This window comes from Thalassophryne amazonica, chromosome 17 (assembly GCF_902500255.1).
Source record: "Thalassophryne amazonica chromosome 17, fThaAma1.1, whole genome shotgun sequence".
Classification (NCBI taxonomy): Eukaryota; Metazoa; Chordata; class Actinopteri; order Batrachoidiformes; family Batrachoididae; genus Thalassophryne; species Thalassophryne amazonica.
In genome coordinates this window covers 1,624,101-1,646,839 of record NC_047119.1, presented here as the reverse complement: position 1 = coordinate 1,646,839, position 22,739 = coordinate 1,624,101, and the positions used below count along the sequence as shown (strand labels likewise).

General features: G+C 42.5%; 1 protein-coding gene across 1 annotated transcript in view; it reads right to left on the bottom strand.

The window, feature by feature from the left end:
• Positions 1-1,597: 1,597 nt before the first annotated feature.
• zfyve16 (zinc finger, FYVE domain containing 16) overlaps positions 1,598-22,739 on the bottom strand; it is a 44,380-nt gene continuing 23,238 nt past the window's right edge. Inside the window, 15 exon segments of the mRNA XM_034191763.1 lie at positions 1,598-1,833; positions 5,594-5,770; positions 5,887-5,992; positions 6,747-6,819; positions 6,822-6,908; positions 7,359-7,439; positions 9,791-9,941; positions 10,025-10,129; positions 10,554-10,636; positions 12,688-12,912; positions 13,008-13,163; positions 13,253-13,375; positions 13,495-13,711; positions 14,718-14,857; positions 14,997-15,173. Of these exon segments, the coding sequence (XP_034047654.1) occupies positions 1,675-1,833; positions 5,594-5,770; positions 5,887-5,992; positions 6,747-6,819; positions 6,822-6,908; positions 7,359-7,439; positions 9,791-9,941; positions 10,025-10,129; positions 10,554-10,636; positions 12,688-12,912; positions 13,008-13,163; positions 13,253-13,375; positions 13,495-13,711; positions 14,718-14,857; positions 14,997-15,173 (2,060 nt within the window). The 3' untranslated portion in view covers positions 1,598-1,674.

The window sequence follows — 22,739 nt, the reverse complement described above, 5'->3', positions numbered from 1 at the left end:
AACTGATAAACTTTATTGTTTTTGTGCAAATATTTGCTCATTTTGAAATGGATGCCTGCAACACGTTTCAAAAAAGCTGGGACAGTGGTATGTTTACCACTGTGTTACATCACCTTTCCTTCTAACAACACTCAATAAGCGTTTGGGAACTGAGGACACTAATTGTTGAAGCTTTGTAGGTGGAATTCTTTCCACCTACAAAGTTGTTCAACAGTCCGGGGTCTCCGTTGTGTATTTTGTGCTTCATAATGCGCCACACAGTTTCAATGGGCGACAGGTCTGGATTGCAGGCAGGCCAGTCTAGTACCCACACTCTTTTCCTACGAAGCCACACTGTTGTAACACGTGCAGAATGTGGCTTGGCATTGTCTTGCTGAAATAAGCAGGGACGTCCCTGAAAAAGACGTTGCTTGGATGGCAGCATGTGTTGCTCCAAAACCTGGATGTACTCTGAATCTTCTGATTATATTATGGACTGTAGATGATGGAATCCCTAAATTCCTTGTAATTGAATGTTGAGAAACATTGCTCTTAAACTGTTGGGCTATTTTTTCCACGCAGTTCACAAAGTGTTGATCCTCGCCCCATTTTTGCTTGTGAACGGCTGAGCCTTTTGGGGATGCTCCTTTTATACCCAATCATGACACTCACCTGTTTCCAATTAGGTGTTCTTTGAGCATTCACCAACTTTCCCAGTCTTTTGTTGCCCCATCCCAACTTTTTTGAAATGTGTTGCAGGCATCCATTTCAAAATGAGCAAATATTTGCACAAAAACAATAAAGTTTATCAGTTTGAACATTAAATATCTTGTCTTTGTGGTGTATTCAGTTGAATATAGGTTCACTATTTTATGAAGCCTTTTGAAAGGAAAAATGGGAGAAACATGAATTTAGGTAACGCGTTGCTGGTAAAACTCAATTTGCGACTGTAAAATCCAGCATAAATGTCCGCAAATCAGACACAAACGGTTATTCCCATTCTAATCAAATTCCATCATATGCACGGTTTATTTTTCTGTAAGTTGGTCGGTGAAGCTTACCATAGCAACAGCGTTGTCGCTCCAGCGCCATTATTAACATCTGCGAAGCAAAGCGGTTTTGCCACCGTCCAATCAATATTGGTTTGCGGAACAAACGAATTGGATTAGAATGAGGCTCAATGTATCCTATCATTTCTTAAGCAAAATCAACAATAAACAGAATGTTAAATGGCAGCAGGCAAGATGCTGATTTTGTCATCCTGCATCATCTCCACACGCGTAGCTGTGACACCTCAGCGCCCAACCTACTGCAGTCAGTAGTGCATCTTACATGAACATGTTTTCATTCAATGTGTCCTGTCTAAAATAACAATAAATCCACCCAAACCAATTTCAGAACGTCTGTGGGAAATATTCACCGAGCCAGTGCGGAAGGTTTGTATTTGGTTGACTTTTCATTTTCTGTCAGATTTAGTGTTTGGCTTTTTCTACAAAAGCAGCGTCAGTGACCGTTACACATACAAATGTTCCTTAATAGGAAAAAACATTTTAGATCACATCCCGCCACAATCCAACCAAGGGCACGAAACACTCAGCCTCAAGGTGTGAATATTCTACCAGCAGTGACCGGGCTGCATTCATATGTCCAGCCACAATCAACAGCTCCTGAGGTGCATCATGGCCGGCACGCACGTTAGATGGTGTGTGTGATGTACAGGAGGAACTCCATGTCCATGGCGGTCTGCGGTACACCGGCACTACCTCCGTGGATAACAGGGATCAGGGAGCTGTCCAGCTGGTTCATGTAGTGCTGAGGGAGGAGCCTGCCGTCACAACCAGCCTGGTACTCCACCTGAGGAAAACACAAAAACATCACCTTATTCAACTGAACAGGAGATGACCTGTGTCAGTGGTCACCGAGCTTCTCTGAAGCTCAGATCACCTTTTATGCAGTGGTGAAGTGAGCCTGTGCTGTCTGGTACCATGTACTGCTAAAAGACAGAGGTGGTAGTACGTCGCTGTGGTGAAACCAGAGGGCTGCTGTCTGCCAAAAACCCACATTCAAAAAACCAATCAGGACCACAGTTTCAACAAAAACACATCTACTATCAATATCTCATCAGAAACAAACCTTATTCTCCTCATCAAACGCTTGCAAGTCGTCTCAAAATCCCTTTGAAGTAGCCGTGCAACAATTTTGAGCAGTAATTTTCAAATTCAATTTATTTTCATTTATATAGTGCCAAATCACAACAAAGTTGCCTCAAGGCGCTTCACACAAATAAGGTCTAACCTTACTAACCCCCAGAGCAAGAACTCAGGCCACAGTGGGAAGAAAAAACTCCCTCTGATGATTTGAGGAAGAAACCTCAAGCAGACCAGACTTAAAGGGGTGACCCTCTGCTTGGGCCATGATACAGACATAGTTGACAATAAAAATATACAGGAAATTTTGGGAGTCCATGCTGATACACAGGACAGAAGGCTTGAAGAAGACACCCACTCCCATCTCTGGATGGAGCCGCACCTCAAACAGAGAGAGAGAGAGAGAGAGAAAAAAAAAAAAACACACAATCAAGACGTGAAACGTTATCTATCCACTGCACACTGTTTGTATTGTTGTGGTAAAGGAGGCTTGTACGAGGTCTGTCAATAAAGTATAGGTCCTTTTTATTTTTTTCAAAAACTATATGGATTTCAGTCATATGTTTTTACGTCAGACATGCATGAACCCTCGTGCGCATGTGTGAGTTTTTCCACGCCTGTCGGTGACGTCATTCGCCTGTGAGCACTCCTTGTGGGAGGAGTCGTCCAGCCCCTCGTCGGAATTCCTTTGTCTGAGAAGTTGCTGAGAGACTGGCGCTTTGTTTGATCAAAATTTTTTCTAAACCTGTGAGACACATCGAAGTGGACACGGTTCGAAAAATTAAGCTGGTTTTCAGTGAAAATTTTAACGGCTGATGAGAGATTTTGAGGTGATACTGTCGCTTTAAGGACTTCCCACGGAGCGAGACGTTGTGCAGCGCTCTCAGGCGCCGTCGTCAGCCTGTTTCAAGCTGAAAACCTCCACATTTCAGGCTCTATTGATCCAGGACGTCGTGAGAGAACAGAGAAGTTTCTGAAGAAGTCGGTTTCAGCATTTTATCCGGATATTCCACTGTTAAAGGAGATTTTTTTTAATGAAAGACGTGCGGACGGGTCTGCGCGTCGGGACGCAGCCGGCGCGGTGCGGCGGCACAGGAAAAACACCTCCGTGTTGATAACCATTTGTAAAATCCAGGCGGCTTTTGATGGCTTTCAGTGGAGTGAGTATATGAGAAATTGTTTAACAGCTGGACATGTTCCAACTTGTCCTTAAGGCTTCCAACAGAGGTGTTTTTCCTGTGGCGGAGCGTCGCGGCGGCTGCGAGCCGACACTGCAATCCGCCCGTACGTCTTTCATTAAAAAAAATCTCCTTTAACAGTGGAATATCCGGATAAAATGCTGAAACCGACTTCTTCTGAAACTTCTCTGTTCTTTCACGACGTCCTGGATCAATAGAGCCTGAAATGTGGAGGTTTTCAGCTTGAAACAGGCTGACGACGGCGCCTGAGAGCGCTGCACGACGTCTCGCACCGTGGGAAGTCCTTAAAGCGACAGTATCACCTCAAAATCTCTCATCAGCTGTTAAAATTTTTACCGAAAACCAGCTTAATTTTCGAACCATGTCCACTTCGATGTGTCTCACAGGTTTAGAAAAAATTTTGATCAAACAAAGCGCCAGTCTCTCAGCAACTTCTCAGACAAATAATTCTGACGAGGGGCTGGACGACTCCTCCCACAAGGAGTGCTCACAGGCGAATGACGTCACCGACAGGTCTGGAAAACCTCACGCATGCGCACGAGGGTTCAAGCATGTCTGACGTAAAAACATATGAATGAAATCCATATAGTTTTTGAAAAAAATAAAAAGGACCTATACTTTACGGACAGACCTTGTATGTTCTGCATTATCACTGTATGAGTGAAGAGTTGGAGACCTCACCAATTTTACTTTAGGGGAGGTGATGGTCTAGTGGTTAAGGTGTTGGGCTTCAGACCAGAAGATCCTCGGTTCAAATCCCCACCTGACTGGAAAATCATTAAGGGGCCTTGCCCAAGGGCCCTTAGTGATTTAATCCCCTAGTTGCTCCCGGTGTGTAGTGAGCACCTTGTATGGCAGCACCCTGACATTGGGATGAATGTGAGGCATTATTGTAAAGTGCTTTTAGCATCTGATGCAGATGGAAAAGTGTAATATAAATGCAGTCCATTTACCATTTAAATAATGTGTAATTTGTCAACATTAAGCAACAGGAGAACAGATGAAATACTAAGGTGATCGCCGGTAAGTGCTGGATGTTAAGACCTGACTGTGATCACTGGACTCAATGACTACAGACTGGTGGCACTGACTTCTGTAGTCATGAAGTCATCTGAGCGTCTGGTTCTGTCCCACCTCAAATCTCTCACGGCCTCCCTCCTGGTCCCCTTGCAGTTTGCTTACAGAACCAATAGGTCTGTGGATGACGCCATCAATCTGGCTTTGCACTTTGTTCTGCAGCATCTGGACTCCCCGAGAACCTATGCTACGATCCTGTTTGTGGACTTCAGTTCTGCCTTCAATACCATCCTCCCAGATCTTCTCGAGGATAAGCTTTCCCAGATGAATATGCCTGATTCCACCTGCAGGTAGATTGCCAACTTCCTGAAGGATAGGAAGCAGCACGTGAGGCTGGGGAAGAAGGTCTTGGACTCCCGGACCACTAGTATCGGTACCCCTCAGGGTTGTGTCCTCTCTCCTCTGCCTTTCTCCCTGTACACCAACTGCTGCACCTCTGACCACCAGTCTGTCAAGCTTATCAAGTCTGCAGATGACACCACACTTATCGGACTCATCTCAGATGGGGGTGAGTCCACCTATAGGCTGGAGGTCCAACAACTGGTGTCCTGGTGCAGCTCTAACAACTTGGTGCTGAACACTGAGAAGACAGTGGAGATTATTGTGGACTTTAGAAAGAACACAGCCCCTCTCCCCTTCATTACCCTGGTAGACACCCCCATCACCATAATGGACAACTTCTGTTTCCTGGGAATCACTCCACCATTGCATCATTATCATCACTGCACCATTATCCATTCTTCCTGCTCAGACGGCAAACCAGGGGCGAATCCAGACAGGAAAGGGGGCGTGGGGGAGATGCGCCCCCCCAAACACCCCTAGATTAAAGGTCCACTTTTGAAGGCATTTTTTCAAACTACTACTACTTATAGTAATAATAATTTCAACAACTAAAATGTTTAGGAAGAACTTAAATGTTAGAAAAATGGTAGAAAGAATTTAATTGATACATTAACAATGTAAATTATAAACGGTACACTGGCTGGACTGTTAGTGTTGTTTAGGCACCTTAATTAGAATTGATTGGCTCATACTTGGGTTCAGGCTCATGGACTTTAGTGAATGTAGCATACTATCACGCTTTGTAATGGAGGTTGGACTTTAATAAGATCACCCAGAAGACCCGTCCTGTACGTGACATGTTAAAAACATGATCCGTGAAGCCAAAGCGCAGCGCTGTGAGCATCTTACCATGTCAGTGTGTGTGGACACACGAAGGGAGAGCGAGTTGATGCCACTGGAGGTCAGAACAGCGAGGTGAGGAGTCAGAGCACAGCAGGCAGCGAGAGCGATCTCCTTCTGGAACACGCTGCAGGAAGCCAGCACTGCTGACAGGCTGTACTCCGGAGTCTTCGGCTGGTAGAAAACCTGCAGGGACATTCAGGTTTCGTCACACACCTGGACGGTCAGCTGGAGCATGTGCACTCTGATGCAGTGCAGGCTGAATGGAAAATGAGGACCTGTGGCTTAAGGGTCAGTTTCACCTCAGTGCATCGGATGCTGAATCCGTCTGAGGGAAACTCAGCGTCCTGCTGAATCCTCACACTGTGGACTCCGTCCAAAGGTCTCCCATCAACACCACTCCTTCTGCTGCATGGATTAAAACATGTTCACTTTCCCAACATAACTACAATGCAGCTGAATGTGAAACTCTTTTGTCGTTAGCCAAGCAGGATAGCTAAGTCGCACACCCGGTGTCGCCGACTGATCGGTTCCTCCTAAAAGTCGGTCTGCCCTGAACGCTCTGAAGTTTTGCAAGATTTGAAACCTCAATAGGGCAAATTAAGCCTCGTTCACATGGCAAGAGTTTAAAATTATCTGTAGGTTTCTAATACCTGGAGACCACACACATGGAGATAAAAAAATATATATATATATCATAGATCTAACAGGTTTGGTTGTCCAGTGGGCGGTGTGCAGCCACAGAGTGAATACAACACACCAACATTCCCAGGTCAAACAGGAAATCTCGCAAAATCTCTCAAGATTAAACGTGACCTCAGAGTAAACAAACGGAGATTAAAACTATGCAAAAAGAAAAAGCGTTCTGTAAGTGCATGTTTCCTTAAAATGAATTTTGACAAACAGTGATTATTTTACATTTTCACTAAACACGATATGGGTTATCCAACAGACCTAAGGTTCGAGGACACAGACGATGCAGCAGTAAATCCCCTTTGTTGGCTGTTATTTCTCTTTGTCTGCTGGGCAAATGACGACATGTTGCTCCAAAACAAGATTACATTTGGACATGTCTATCCTTGGGCTCAGACCACTTACCAGTTTAAAGCATGCTCAAACACATGTTCAGTAACTGCGTGCATGTTTGGAGCAGTGCTCTTACCCCATGTTGACAGGTTCAGTCCAGTCTAACCAGCGGACCGTGACATTTTCTCTCAGCTCCCCTGCATCATTTTGCCACATGGTATGTGGAAGTCTGTCTGCTCCCTCAGTGCTGTGCGTAGACACTCCATAGTCTCTGGAGGAATTTGAACCATCAACCCATCTAACAAACAGAGACAAAATTGAGGTAAGACCACAAGTAACAACTTTAATTAGCTACTAAACCAGCAGTCTCAAACTCATTCCAGAAAGGGCCGAGAGGGTGCAGGTTTTCTTTGTAACCACCCACTCCACCAGGTGATTTCACTGATTAACTGATTCCACCTGCTCAAAGTGGAAAAAGTGACGTGCTGTGAAAACTTTCTGGGTGCACTATACAGACTTGATATAACAGGAAAGTGATTTCCAAGCATATGCCTTCAAAGCCCAAAAAGTGTACAAATTGCACAAGGTGATTAAACTGATAAGCTCCTCCCCTTTACTTAAAGGGTGTCACTCAGTGAAACTATCTGCTGGAGTCTTTGGGTGCATTGAAAACCAGCCCTCTGTCTGACCTTGCTGGCACACAGCTGCAGACCAATGTGATATATTCCTCCTGAATCAAGAAAAATACCTTCAACAATGCTGGATTTGGCAGTTAATCCCGAGGAGGCCTTCAGTGCCCCATTGAAGACCACAAAACTGGCACCGGTCACTAACAAAACACAAATGATCACAATATGAGCACATAAAACAAACAGATAAACAGAATCAACAGACAGGCTACATCACTGTTTGGTTTGTTGACGTCTGCTGGCTAATGTATGAGAATAATGTAATGTGTTCTCAGTGAATACATGAATAAATATCGTCACTAAACATCCACAGCAGCAAGGAACGTGTGCATGACATGCCTTGGAATTTCACTCCACCTTTTAATTGAATGAAAAACAGGCTCCTCTCCTGTGGAACCAGCTCCCAATTCAGATCAGGGAGACAGACACCCTCTCTACTTTTAAGATTAGGCTTAAAACTTTCCTTTTTGCTAAAGCTTATAGTTAGGGCTGGATCAGGTGACCCTGAACCATCCCTTAGTTATGCTGCTATAGACTTAGACTGCTGGGGGGTTCCCATGATGCACTGAGTGTTTCTTTCTCTTTTTGCTCTGTATGCACCACTCTGCATTTAATCATTAGTGATCGATCTCTGCTCCCCTCCACAGCATGTCTTTTTCCTGGTTCTCTCCCTCAGCCCCAACCAGTCCCAGCAGAAGACTGCCCCTCCCTGAGCCTGGTTCTGCTGGAGGTTTCTTCCTGTTAAAAGGGAGTTTTTCCTTCCCACTGTCGCCAAGTGCTTGCTCACAGGGGGTCGTTTTGACCATTGGGGTTTTACATAATTATTGTATGGCCTTGCCTTACAATATAAAGCGCCTTGGGGCAACTGTTTATTGTGATTTGGCGCTATATAAAAAAAATTGATTGATTGATTGATATGCACGGTTAATTCCCAAACCCACACGAGGTCCCAGGTGCAAGGCCACACGTGCCCCATTCTCCATGTGCATCTGGACTTGCCTTAAGAAGAGCATCAGGCAGACAGCCGGTGCATCTCCACTTCTCAAAAATTAACCATCTACCTACCCCATCCAGAGGCGTGCCCCCCACCACCATTCACTTGACACAAATCACTCAGTTTAAGAAATAAATTTACACACCATCAGATTCCCCTTAAAAAATTACAAGTACGCCAATATCCTAATTTATGGAGACATTCCAAATATTAGGTCTGTAGTTTTAATTATTTTCAAATTATAAGGCCTTTGAAGCTTTAATGAAATCATTTTCCCTTTATCCTGGAAAAGTCTTTTGGTCCAACCTCCAAGTTTCAGTTTTAATTCAATGGATCAAAAATAAATAAAATAAAATAAAATAAAAAGGGAATACAAATCATCACTTTTGCAGCCAGTTTTCAGTCAGGTGGAAAATACATGATCATTTCCAAGTCATTGAATATGATGAACTTCACTAACATCAATCATTAGCAACTGCAAACAGTGTGACATTGTACAGTAAATACGCCTGCAGTAGGCAGTTCTCAAAAACCCAGTCACCACGTAAGGAGACTAGTGAAGGAAGCCACAAAGACATTCGGACAGCCTCTGAAGATATTATGGGCATGGAGCAGCAATGAATAGAGCAACTTTTACCTGCTGCATTACCACTTACACAGCTTCATGGTGGAGTGGTTATCCTCCTGCATCTGTCCCAACTAAAGAAAAGTGGTTGCAATACACAGTCTGGTGAAGTTGGGACTTTTGAAGGCTGGGGCACAGATAGAGAAATATAGAAAAAGAGGAGAAAGGAGGAGATGTGACCACCCTCACCAGAGTCCCAACTGAGTTTTATATATATATATATATATATATATATATATATATGCACATTTTCTTTGCCTTTACCTCAAATTCATATCACAGCGTCCAAGTTTGTTTTATAAGATTACAATCAATCGACATTTATTTTTATAGCTGTTTACAGCAGTGAGACAGTGTCCAAAGTGAATCAGAGTCAGAATAGCCTTGGGGTGCAGCACCCCTATTTCCTGGTTTAGAAAAACCCCTGTACACTCACTGCTTGTTGTTCCACTTGTTGTAGCCTGCTACATCCATAAGAGATGGCTAAAATTCTTTCTTGCTACCTTAGTAGCCCTACAGATAATATGGTGGTTTTTACACTTTCTTTCTTACTGCTGCCCATGTTTTTTCAATGCTCCCCTGATCTATTCATTACTTATTCCAGCTTTCTTCTGTGCCTTCTTTGTCAAGAATGGAATTGCTTTCAAAGAAAAAGGAACTGTATTTTCCAGAGTATAAGTCACAGTTAAGTCACGAACAGACGTTCATGTATGTTTCCTTGTTTTGTTACTGTGCAAATGAAAAGACGTTCATTTCCACAGCAGAGTAACAACGTCAACAGGAAACAGACATGAACATATGAACATTCTCATACCAGATACAACTGCTTTGTACAGGTGTAGCTGGTTGTGTTGAGGGGGTTTAAGACTCACCTGTACGGGTCTTTCCAGGCTTGCTGGTGGCCTGAGTCTGATAGTTGCCCTCCTCATTCTGGAAACACACTAGATGGGAGTCGGCTTCAGAGCTGAAACTTGCTCCAACACTAATGACGTGCTCATTAGCAACATTTACCACCTTCAACATCTGTCAAACACAGAAACATGTCACCTACAGTGATCTATCTTTGTGCCATGACTGGAAACTTATCTGCTGTAAATCTGTTGTACCTCATTAAAACTACTTTTAGGAATGTCAATATAGCTATGGCCCACTTCCATGTGGATCCTCAGGCCTGCTACAGCTGAAAGACTGTACTGGTAGTTCCTTAGGTCCTGTGTTTAGACATTCACAAGAATATTGGTCAAATGTTTTAAGTTCAAAGATAATTTGACAACATGCATTTGCTTTAGTGAATATTGGCCCTTTCAAGGTGGTCCAGTGGTTAGCACTGTCACCTCACAAAGAGATAGATCCCAGGTTTGCTTTCAACTTAGTACTTTCTGTGCCCCACCCACCCACGCCATGACCAGATGGGCATTTAACCAACTTTATTCAAAAAAGGGGGTGGGCTGATGTTTGGCCCTGATGGGAAAACGGAACATCAAATTTGTAAAAAGGGAGTTAAAACTTATCCTTCACTAAAACCATAGGAATCATCCAGCTGACAGTTCTCTTTACATAAATAAGATTAGTATACTGCAGCATACATAGATAAGTCCAAAATATAGAACACAACACTCCTACTGATGTACGTACAGCAAGCAGATTCATAATGGTGTGTCCCGTCTCCTGATAGACAGAGTCCCTGAAGCGCACACTAACCAGCGTTGTAGGATACACTGGAGAGAAAAAAAACAAAACAGATGGGCCATTTTCAGTGACTACTTGAAACAAAAACTTCATGCGACAAAAAAGTGTCTGATAATATTATTTTTAAAATAGTTCAGCTATTTATCAAAACAGTCCATTGTATAGTGAGTTTCATTCAAAGATTTGGGTTCTCTTGGATGAAGAAGGATGTGGCACCTAAACAGATCCTTGTCATGTGACTCCTGGATTGTATGTCAGGTGACATTCACTATTTGTCCCGCTGTATGACTGAGGTCATTGTTCTCTCACACGTTGCGCTCTAACATAAACGTCCATTAGCTTTTCGTAACTATGCTTCAGCAGCCTGAACGTGCTGTCAGGTAAAGAATTGGATGAGTTTGCATTGCGATGCTGCCCTGGACTGAGGAAGCTGACATGAATTCAACACAGTTTGCTGAACTTTGTTTTAAATTTTTTCTTGATCTTCACTGTGAAACCAAGAACAAGTTTACAAAAGTCGATCAATGTTAATCTGCATACCACTTATTGTTAATTTTGTCAGACAAGACAAAATATATTTGTCAACCACCATTTTTTTTGTGACTAACACAAGAACACTGACAAAGACGATATTAGCATGTATTATTGTTGATGAAAAAAGACAAGACTAAAATATTTAGCAAGAAATAAAAGCTGAAATAAAATCATTTTGTCTACAACCGCTCTATTTCCTCTACTATTGCATCACCCTGTGGCTCCAACATAAAACTACATGGAGTGAACAGATCTTGTGGAAGAAAAGGCTTGATACCTGGTCCAATTTTAAAATTTGATGTGACTGACAAGAAAACTAAATATCTAACTGCATCTGATGGGAAGCCTTGCTGATTTACAATATCAGGGGGGAAACGCCACAAACCTTCAGTCATTCAACAAGTCTGTTTTCTCTGGTCATTATAACACAATTTCCAGTGTTTGAAACACTATATTGACTGAAATGGTAATGAGAAATAATGTAATTTTTTTTTTTTTTTTTTTTTTTTTTTTTTTTTTTTTTAAATCAAAGACAACAATGTCATGACTGAAATGAGACTAAAATATTTTCAGTTCTCTTTGGACTAAAATACACAGACTTTTAGTCAACTAAAACCTGACTAAAAATGGTATGTGAATGACTAAATATAACTAAAACCAAAAAGGACATCTGACACACACAAAAAAAAAAAAAACAGGTGAAAAAAAAAATTAACGCTAGTATCACTTGTTCATTCATTTTGCAATATGAAACTAAAATGAAAAAAAAAAAAAAAAATTCCCCAATATTTGTGTCCAAAACCAAATTCAAAAAATGCATTTTTTTTTTTTTTTTTTTGGCTGAAATCACCAAGAGTCATCAGGAGATGACATATCACCCCGGTGCCCACAAATCTGTAATTGACTGGTGTTGGGGATCACCCAAGTACACACTTATGCTAAATATGAATGAAAATTAGTCAACTGGTTCTTGAGATATCACGCTATCAAGCGAAAACAGACGGATAGACAGATGGATGGACATGCTGATCGCTGTATCGCTCCATATTTCATATTGAGGGGATAAAAATGAAAAGGAAAAAAAAAAAGACATAACAAATGCTTGTATCCCATTTTGTTTTTTTTTCATTTGACACAACTGACCCGGAAGTGAACAGAAAAAGTTACACCTCCTACTAGTACATTCATTACTGGGTCATGTCAGTTGTGTCAAATGGGAGGAATATGAGCAGTTGTTATCCATTTTTGATTTGAGCAAAAAATTAGAAATCAGAAAATGAGTCATTTGGTTTTTTTTTCCATTTTGGTAATGAATACTGAAAAAGAAAAAAAAAAAAAAGAAAAAAAAAAAAAGAATGATACACTGATTTATGTTAGTGCATAAATAAAATTATTCCAGGGTGGAGAAGCATTGAGAAATTGTTTCACTGAAGGATTTTTTTTGGTTTTTGTCATCAAAGTGTTATGATGTGCTCAATGCATAGTGAAACTATACTTGTCTAATGTTTTTAGTTGATAAAGACGGGGATATGAGTGAAAGACGCACCGTCATATTCAGCTCCAAGCCGCAGAAGCAGCCTGAGTGGAAACACTTTGGCCCAGGGTACTTCCAATTTGTGGATTAGCAGACCAATCAGGAAAGGTTGAGGAGGGAGAGCGATGTCCTCAAGAGGCTGACAGGTGGGAGAGAAGAAGAGCACGCCGGCGTGATCCTTACTGCCCAGGAAACTGCCCGTGAATGTCACATTGTCCAGTTCCTCCAAGAACTTCCCTGTAATGTAGGATGGTGACTGGTGACGTACAAACCATGTACTTTGCACTTGGACATTAGTGTCATGAGTTTAAAGTAACAGTATTGCTGTCTACCTTTTTGAGCGTCATGGTAAACGCTGAGATAGAATGTGAAGAAGTCTCTGGGCAGAGTTTTTTCCACTGGCAAACTCTCCAACAGAAAAAACAACTCCTTCTGTCCGAGAGCTCGCAGCCCATTCGAGCCGTAAAACCAGCACCGACGACCGCAATCTGGCAGACAGAGAAGTTAGTAAGAGTTATTATCGGCGAAGACGTCAGTGGGGTGACAACTGACAAGATTGAGAGAGTCTTATACTCACATGTCACCAGCTTGACATTAACTAGCAGGTTGACATTTAGAACAAAGGTCAAAGGGCGGGGTCCTCCTTCCTCCAATAAGTGCTGAATTTGGCACAGGGCGGGACTTTCCTCAACTAATATGTCTTTACAACAAGGAAGAAAAAAAAAAAAAAAACAGTGAGAGAGATAGAATACGGAAGCACTGTTCAAAGAGCAAGAAACACTCTGAAACCCAACATGCCAGGAACTCATGGCACCCTACCTCCTGCTTCATCTTCTCCCGTAGTGATGAGCAGAGGGGGGAGCTCATCCTCACTTTCTGGAAGTAGGCTGGGAATTCTGCTCACAGAAGAACTGAGCCCAGAAAGCAACGCATAATCCCAAGGACCAGAAGCTGGAGGTTGGACCATCTCGTTGTTCCCAGAAAATGCTGGATCAGATGGGCCACCCATCCCCGTGTCTGGGCCAGCAGAACTAGGCTGCAAAGAAAGACTAATTAATCCGGCATCATGGCTACCACACATCAAAGGTGTCCTACTTTGTGTAGTTTTAATCTTCCATTTACAGTTACATATGGTCTGGGTTGAATGTTAAACATCTTTAAATTAAACTTATCCACATAAAGCATGCTGATTTTGGAAAAGGATGTCTGAAAATACTTTAATTCCTTGTTGTGAAGAAACATTGTTCCACCCGTCTGACTGATCAGACAGGTAGAACTGCATCCGGCACTTAAAAGTTGAAGGAGTCACAGCCCTTCATTTGTTCACAGCAGTGTTTACCACAGCCATCAGTCAACTCGTCAGTACTCTGTTTGCGATGAAAATAAATCTCATGATCCACCAAGACAAAAAAAAAAATAAAATAATGTTAAAGAGAATAAGAAAGAAAGAAAACAGTGCTTTTTTTTATAGTGAGAACAGTGAGTACAACATGTAATGCAAAATGAGTGTTTGACAATATTGCATATAACTGAGTGATTGAATGAATGAATACATAATTGAACTCTGTTCAATTATGTATTCATCCTGCATAAGGGGGAGGAGTTAGACAGCCTGATTGCCACAGGTAGGAAGGACCACCTGTGGTGTTCTGTGGAGCACCTCGGTGGTCTCAGTCTGTGGCTGAAGCTGCTCTGACAGGACGTCAGCGTGGCATGCAGGGGGTCGGAGGTGTTGTCTCGTTTTGCCTCCGTGTGAAGTGGAGAAGCCGCACAACACCGTACACGTGCTCGTCAATACTTAAGAGTTCCACCTGCCAAACAAACGGTTCTGCCGGCGTTAGAAATGCAAACCAAGTCAGACTTAACGTTCTGATCCGCACTACACCATGCAGTACCGACCCGAACCACTTAGTGGAAATGGGATTTCAGCATACACGGGATTATTCATCAAGGTGTCACAGGGCCCTAAGGACAGTCCTGAAAAACTAAAAACAAACAATTTCCCTGGTATAGGCTACATCATGGATGCCTTTATAGCTTACGTTTGGTGGATCTAGGGCAACACCACTGAACTCCTGGGGGCTCCTTTGGCTCACCACTGACAGTTTGGTCGTGTCTGCCACCTCTCCATTGGGCAAGATGCCATCAGCAAACCACACCCGCTTCTGTTCACGCGGACAACCTGACAACACAAGTCAAACAGGTGAGTGTTTTCCAAGTCTAGGCTTCACTAAATCCTCCAGTTACCAATAACAGCAAAAACTGTTGAGTTTCATTTCAGCAAACCACACAGTGAACACAATACATAAAAGTATTCATACTGTCGCTGCTTGGGTGTTTGAGAACAGACACGGGCACCATGACAGTAGGCGGAGGAGAGTTAAGAATGCCTGCGGCGTGAGCTTGCTGCAAAGGGGGGATGGTGTTGCAGTACTCAGATGGTACGTTGGGGTTTGGGCTGGGACCCGTAGGACTCATCATCCGCTCTAGGGCCTGAGCTACAAGGACAAAGATGATGTGTTTAGTTTAGTACAAATTTAGAATCAAATTTTAATTTAGCTTTTGTTACCCCATGTTAAGTTCCAAAATTAGTTTTGTTCACTTTAAAGCTGTAAATGTATTATGTGTGTAAAGCTTCATTCACAGTTTTCGGCAATAATACTGTTGCTTTAATACTGTTCAAGCCAACAGCACATAAAACCCCTTTAGAATAAGAGAAGTGGATTTGACACATTTTTGTGGAATCCACTGAGGTCATGTTGGTCGCTGATGCCATTCAAGCAGAACCCAATTTTGTCACGAGTTCACAGACTGCCATTTCAGCAGCACATTTATATACAGTGGTATGTAAAAGTTTGGGCACCCCTGATGATTTTCCTTTATAAATCATTGGTTGTTTGGATCAGCAATTTCAGTTAAATATATCATATAGCAGACAAACACAGTGATATCTGAGAAGTGAAATGATGTTTATAGGATTTACAGAAAGTGTGCAATAATTATTTAAATTTGGGCAGGTGCATAAATTTGGGCACCCTTGTCATTTTATTGATTTGAATACATTTAGCACTAATTATTGGAACACAAAATTGGTGTGGTAAGCTCATTAAGGGTATTAAAGGTGGCCATTTACAAATGCTTCCCCTCTTTGCATCTCTTCTAATGAGTGGCAACATGGGAGCCTCTAAACAACTCTCAAATGACCTGAAAACAAAGATTGTTCAACATCATGGTTTAGGGGAAGGATACAAAAAGGTATCTCAGAGATTTCATCTGTCAGTTTCCACTGTGAGGAACATAGTGAGGAAATGGAAGACCACAGGCACAGTACTAGTTAAGGCCTGAAGTGGCAGGCCAAGAAAAATCTCAGATAAGCTGAAGTGAAGGATGGTGAGAACAGTCATAGTCAACCCACAGACCTGCTCCAAAGACCTACAACATGATCTTGCTGCAGATAGTGTCTCTGTGCATCGTTCAACTATACAGTACACTTTACACAAAGAGATGCTGTATGCTGCTGTAATGCAGAGGAAGACTTTTCTGCGTACACGCCACACACAGAGTCGCTTGAGGTATGCTAAAGCACATTTGGACAAGCCAGCTTCATTTTGGAATAAGGTGCTGTGGACTGATGAAACTAAAACTGAGTTATTTGGACATAAGAAGGGGTGGTATGCATGGCTGAAAAAGAACACAGCATTCCAAGAAAAACACTTGGATGGATGGATAAGATTTATTGTCATTACAAGTGCAACCACAACGAGATTACGTCCACACTCACATTTCCACAGACAACCAGCAATTAATCCACAATTATTACTTGTTTACCGTAACAATGGCACACATCAGAATTAAGACAACACATATACATTTGACATTGTTTATGTGCACTAAACTTGAAACAGTCCGTTTTCCAAATTGAGGCGATGTGAGTGTGTGGTAGCCGCTGCAACTGGAGTCGCGCCGCCGCTAGCTTGGGCGGAACGGGGACCTGCCGCAGCGAAAACCGCGCAGCCCCCAGAGGGGAAAGGTGTGGCGTGAGTGGCGGCCGGGATGGGGTGTGTGATGGGGGGGCAGGAGTTGAGGTAGAAGGGAAAGTGGAGCATGCTTCAGTCTTTGTCCATGTGTGAGTCTGTCTGTCCTTGTGTACTGGAGTAAGAAAGATAAGGAGGCAGCCAATCTTCCCAAGGTCATAGAAATTCTTCTGGAGGAAAAACAATGGGCATTTTATCCTTGACAGGCTGATAAGCCTGCCGTGTTTGTGGTTGAGCAGTGAAAAACACTTTTCCAGCTTCACATGAACAAACCAAATCCCAATTATGAAAAATTCCCTGGCCTCTGAAATCTTCACCTTCTCCTGCATGGCGCGCATTTGCTCCGAGATGTTATCCAATTTGCGTCTGAGTTCAAGGGTTAACCCAGTCTGAGAATGCATTGCCTTACCCAACTCATTAATCATGACGGACAAACGAGGGGTTGTGGTTTTGGCGGCAGCCGTCTTGCCAATCTTCTGGTAGGTCAGGGCCGCACATAAGTCAATAAGTACCAGCCCTCCTACTGTGAATCCAAATATGAATAAATCCTCGACGTCCTTCACAGAGAAAGGCGGAAAGCATGCGACCCACCACGCCCCCCAGGTGTCGAGAACATAGCCCGCAGGGTAAGGTCCAGCCGAGCACGCAGGGTCCCCCAGCCCTGATCTTGTTGTAGAAAAAATGGTGTCAATAGTGTTCAGAGACCAGCTGATCAATTCCATGGTTAATCCAATATAGTCTTAAGAATTCACAGCCTGGTGAAGTAGGGACTTTGAAGGTTGGAGCAGAGATAGAGGAGAGAGGAGGAGATGTGACCACCCTCGTCGGAGTCCCAAGCTGGTGCTTGCTTGGGACTACTTGTTACCTACAGTAAAATTTGGAGGTGGTTCCATCATGCTGTGGGGCTGTGTGGCCAGTGCAGGTACTGGGAATCTTGTTAAAGTTGAGGGTCACATGGATTCCAGTCAATATCAGCAGATTCCTGAAAACAATGTTCATGAATCAGTGACAAAGTTGAAGTTGCTCCGGGGCTGGATATTTCAACAAGACGACCCTAAACACTGCTCAAAATCTACTAAGGCATTCATGCAGAGGAACAAGTACGAGGTCTGTTAGAAAAGTATCCGACCTTATTATTTTTTTCAAAAACCACATGTATTTGAATCATGTGTGATTGCGTCAGACAAGCTTGAACCCTCGTGCGCATGCGTGAGTTTTTCCACGCCTGTCGGTTGCATCATTCACCTGTGAGCAGGCTTTGAGTGAGGAGTGGTCCAGCCCCCTCGTCGGACGTTCATTGTCAGGAAATGGCGGAATGATTGGGGCTTTTTTTCCCCATCAGAATTTTTTCAGAAACTGTTAGAGACTGGCAGCTGGAAATCATTGGAAAAATTTATCTGGCTTTCGGTGAAAATGTTACGGGCTTGGTAGAGAATAAGGAGTGTTACTGTCGCTTTAAGGACGGCCCCCTGCGGCTGTGGGGCGCGCCGCGCTCCGAAGCCGCCATCGACAGGCTGAGCGACCATTTCATTTCTAAACGGATGGTTGTCTGGATCCGTGACCATCGTGTGCCATTTCTCTGGTTATCACAAGAGCTGGACATCAACCATTTTCCGGCAGATTTCACTTTTAACAAGAGATTTTGTCATGGAAAGCCGAGTGGAGGCTTCGCGCATCACGATGGATTTGCTACTGGAGCGAGACAAAACCACCTCCATTTTGGTCTCACAGGACAGCTTTGAGATGGCGTTCAGACAGCTGTCGGTGGTTTTTCCATCGAGTGATTATCCGAGAAATTGTGGATGTGCCTGGACATGCCAGAACATGTCCCGTGAGGCTTCATCACGACGTTGCTGTGCGCCATGCGGCACCGCCGTGACATGCGAAGCCTCCGCTCCTCTTTCCATGACAAAAACTCCTGTAACAGTGGAATGTGCTGTTCATTTCCAAACTGGACGCTGTGTTTTATCCGGGACGTCGTCTGACTAGCACAGGAATTGTGAAAAGACGTGGACATCAAGGAATTCCGCGCACTCCATTCCAGCTGCCAGTCTCTAACAGTTTCTGAAAAAATTATGATGGATAAAAAGCCCAAATCATATCACCATGTCCTGACAATGAAACAATGACAAGGGGGTGGTTGCGTCAGGTGAATGTGTGAATGACGCAACCGACAGGCGTGGAAAAACTCACACATGCGCAAGATGGTTCAAGCTTGTCTGACTTAATCACACGTGATTCAAATCCATATGGTTTTTGAAAAAAATAATAAGGTCGGATACTTTTCTAATAGACCTCGTACAACATTCTGGAATGGCCCTCTCAGTCCCCAGACCTGAATATTATTGAAAATCTGTGGTGTGATTTTAAGCGGGCTGTCCATGCTCGGAAACCAACAAAACAGATGTTTTGTAAAGAAGAATGGTCCAAAATACCTTCAACCAGAATCCAGACTCTCAATGGAAGCTATAGGAAGCATTTTTATAGGCTCTTATCTCTGCAAAAGGAGGATCTACTAAACATTGATGTATTTTTTCTGTTGGGGTGCCCAAATTTATGCACCTGTCTAATTTTGTTAAAAAAAAAAAAAAAAAAATCATTGCACACTTTCGGTAAATCCTATAAACTTCATTTCACTTCTCAGATATCACTGTGTGTGTCTGCTATATGATATATTTAACTGAAATTTCTGATCTAAACAACCAATGATTTATAAAGGAAAATCATTGAAATCATCAGGGGGGCACAAACTTTTACATACCACCATATTTATCATGGACATTGTAAATTTTTAGTGACATATTAAAGCGTACATAATAATTGTTCAATACATTCAACCACAACACTCAAGTACATCTGCATGCTGAGTTACTAAGTGTGCAATGAGGACAGTATCCGTCAAATGTGCACAACAGTGCGTGTGGCCCATTTAGCACCTTTGCTTTCACGCATATGCAATTTACGGTGTGTTCACGCAAGTGCACCAAATTCTAGGAGGGAACATGCAAATAGGTGATGTTTGCATGCACAACCTGATTTATGAAGGTGAAAAACAAATTTAACAGAAGCTGACAGTCTGTATTTTGTGCATCTGAAACCTTGGTGTTAACTTATTGCTCTTGACAGGATTTTGTTCCAGATTGCTCCATGTGTAACAGGTGGGACATACACACACACACATAATGGTCTGTGTGGGACCTCACAGTTCTGCACACAGGACGCACAGTGCTTCAGTGTTCTAGCTATACTTTGACTGGTAGTATATAGACACACACACACAAACACTTATATAATATATATATATATATATATACACGTATATATGTATAAAACAAAGCCTCCCCATTTTCAGAGCCCATAATTAATTGGATAAAACAAAATTAAGGATGACTTTTTTGTAAAAGTCAGCACTTCCACAGCCAGTTTTCTTCAGCAAAGTCAGGTGATGGGTACATGAACATTTTCAAGTCACACATGTCTTCACTGACATCAATTATGAGAAAATACAAAGAATATGGTACATCTATCTGGAGCAGGGAGTTCTCAAAAAGTGAGTAATCAATCATGCAAGGACTACTGAGGGAAGCCACCAAGACCCCCAGACAACTTTAATGGAAAGGTTTCTGTGTGTATGATGGGAAAAAACTGCAACTTCTGTCTGTTCCATCACCAGTTACACAGCTTCATGGTGGCATTAGAGTAGACATATTTGAAGAGAATACATGAAATTTCAGTGACAGTTTGCCTGAAGGCACATGGAAGACTCAGGTCTTGATTTGACCCATTTTCTGGTATGAAAACCTGCTCATTTGTGCCAAAGTGTCTATTTTCTACTCTGTAAATCTTTAAGTGTAATCAAGTTTAAGTACAAGGTTTCTGTTTTCTGTGACAATAACCATTTAATAGAGTCAAATGAAGTCTGAGAACATGCACAGCTGCTGTGCTTCAGAGCAACACCACAGAACTCTTTGAGTCCTGGATGGCAACCACCCAAGAAGATAACCGGTTCATACCAAATTCTCAAACGCAACCATCCGTCTGCTGCAGCCAAGTGAAATGACCTGATGATGGCCAGTTTATGGTGAAATTATGTTCTTTCCATTTCCAGATTATGGCCCTAACAGTGCTCACTGGCACATGCAGAACTTCAGAAACCCTTCTGTAACCAATGCCATCAGTATGTTTTGCAACAAAATAACACTGCAAAGATCTTAAGAGAACTCTTTGCTGTCTTGTGTGACACCTTGGTTATGAGAAACCTTTTTATAGGCCATCAGTTGGGACTGAACCAGCTGATACTAATTTGCACTGATGAGGTGCAGGACTGCTTCAGAGATGAAAGCAAAAAAAAAAAAAAAAAAAAATTGGACTGAATTATTCTTCACAGCCAAATCATAAGCTCTCCACCATCGACCTTTTTATAGAACCTTTTGTGATCACGCCCTAGGATTTAAGGTAAAACAAGGTGGAGACAGTTGAGGAAACAGCAAACTGTTCTCCTGCTGAACAAGATTCTATTTCACTCACTAACCATCGCTGCTCTTTTCTAATGCAGCATCATATTATAGAAAGACTTTAACCTGCACACTATTTAAATATTTCTGGGTAAAACCATTTTAAGGGGACAGCTTTTCTACAGTATTGACTTCATTCATTACTAATTAAAATCTCAGGCCTGTAGCTAGGATCTGAAATTGGGGGAGCCAGAAAATTTGGTGTTTTTGATGTCCAGGGACGCGTTCTGGAGGATTTTTTCATGACTATTTTCTCACCTTGATCCCACTCAATTTAGTTGTTCTGCATAATGTGTCTACTTCTGCTTTCTTTTATTCATTTTCACCTTTTCTTTGACTTTAACCAAAATTTATATGTTCTAGTGGCTAAAGCATTGGGCTTGAGACCAGAGGATCCACCATTCAAACCCCAGCCTGACTGGAAAATCACCAAGGGCCCTTGGGCAAGGCCCTTAATCCCCTAGTAGCTCAGGGTGTGTTGTGAGCATCTTGTATGGCACCCTGTCATCGGGGTGAATGTGAGGTATTATTGTAAAGCGCTTTGGACGTCTGATGCAGATGGAAAAGCGCGATATAAATGCAGTCCATTTAACTTACATGTTTGTTTGATCACATTACCAACCGCAAGGGCTGTAATCAATTTCATCTTTTTGACTTCCCAAATCCTAACGGACCTGATTTTAAAGCTCGCACTCCAAACAGACCCAGTAATACAGCTTAGACATTACATAAAAAGATATTGCTTTACATTCCACTTTAATTATGCATAAAAGTTAAATTAACTAAACTTATTTTTATATGACATCAATTAAACTGAGTCCAGAACTACAGTAAAACTTGAGCCCAGAGTAATACTGATTTAAACATTTTAGTTGTTCAAATTATTATTATTATTAGTAGTAGTACAAAAAATGTCTTCAAAAGTGGACCTTCAATCAAGGGGTGTCTGGATTCACCCCTGGTTTGCAGTCTCTGAGCAGGAACAATCAAGAATTTGTGTATAGAGCATGTGTATGTGCGACTTGACAGAGGTAAGAAGGTTTTATGAGCATATTTTATGTATGTCATCCTCAGGAAGAGATTTTAGGCATATTTCTGGTGGTTAAAAAAAAGCGTTACAGTGTTTGTTGTTAATGTGTTGTGGGGTCTGCAGCTGTGTTTTTGTTTAACCACAGTAAGGAAACTTACAGACATTCAGAGCAGACTTTGAAAGAAATGAAAAGTTAAAAATGTTGTTCATTCGGCTGCTCCCAGTTTTTGTCCAGGGTCGCCACAGCGGATACAACCAGATCCGCATTGGTAATTGGCACAAGTTTTACGCTGGATGCCCTTCCTGACGCAACTCCAGTTTTACCCGGAGAAACACACACAGCTGCTGGTGTTCCAAAGAGGTGTCTCATCCCAGTACTAACCAGTTCCTGCTCTGCTTAGCTTCTGAGATCTGACGGGATCAGACGTACACAGAGCAGAGGATATGTCTGTAAAACTCTTTGCTCGCTGTGCCTTTACTCTGCTG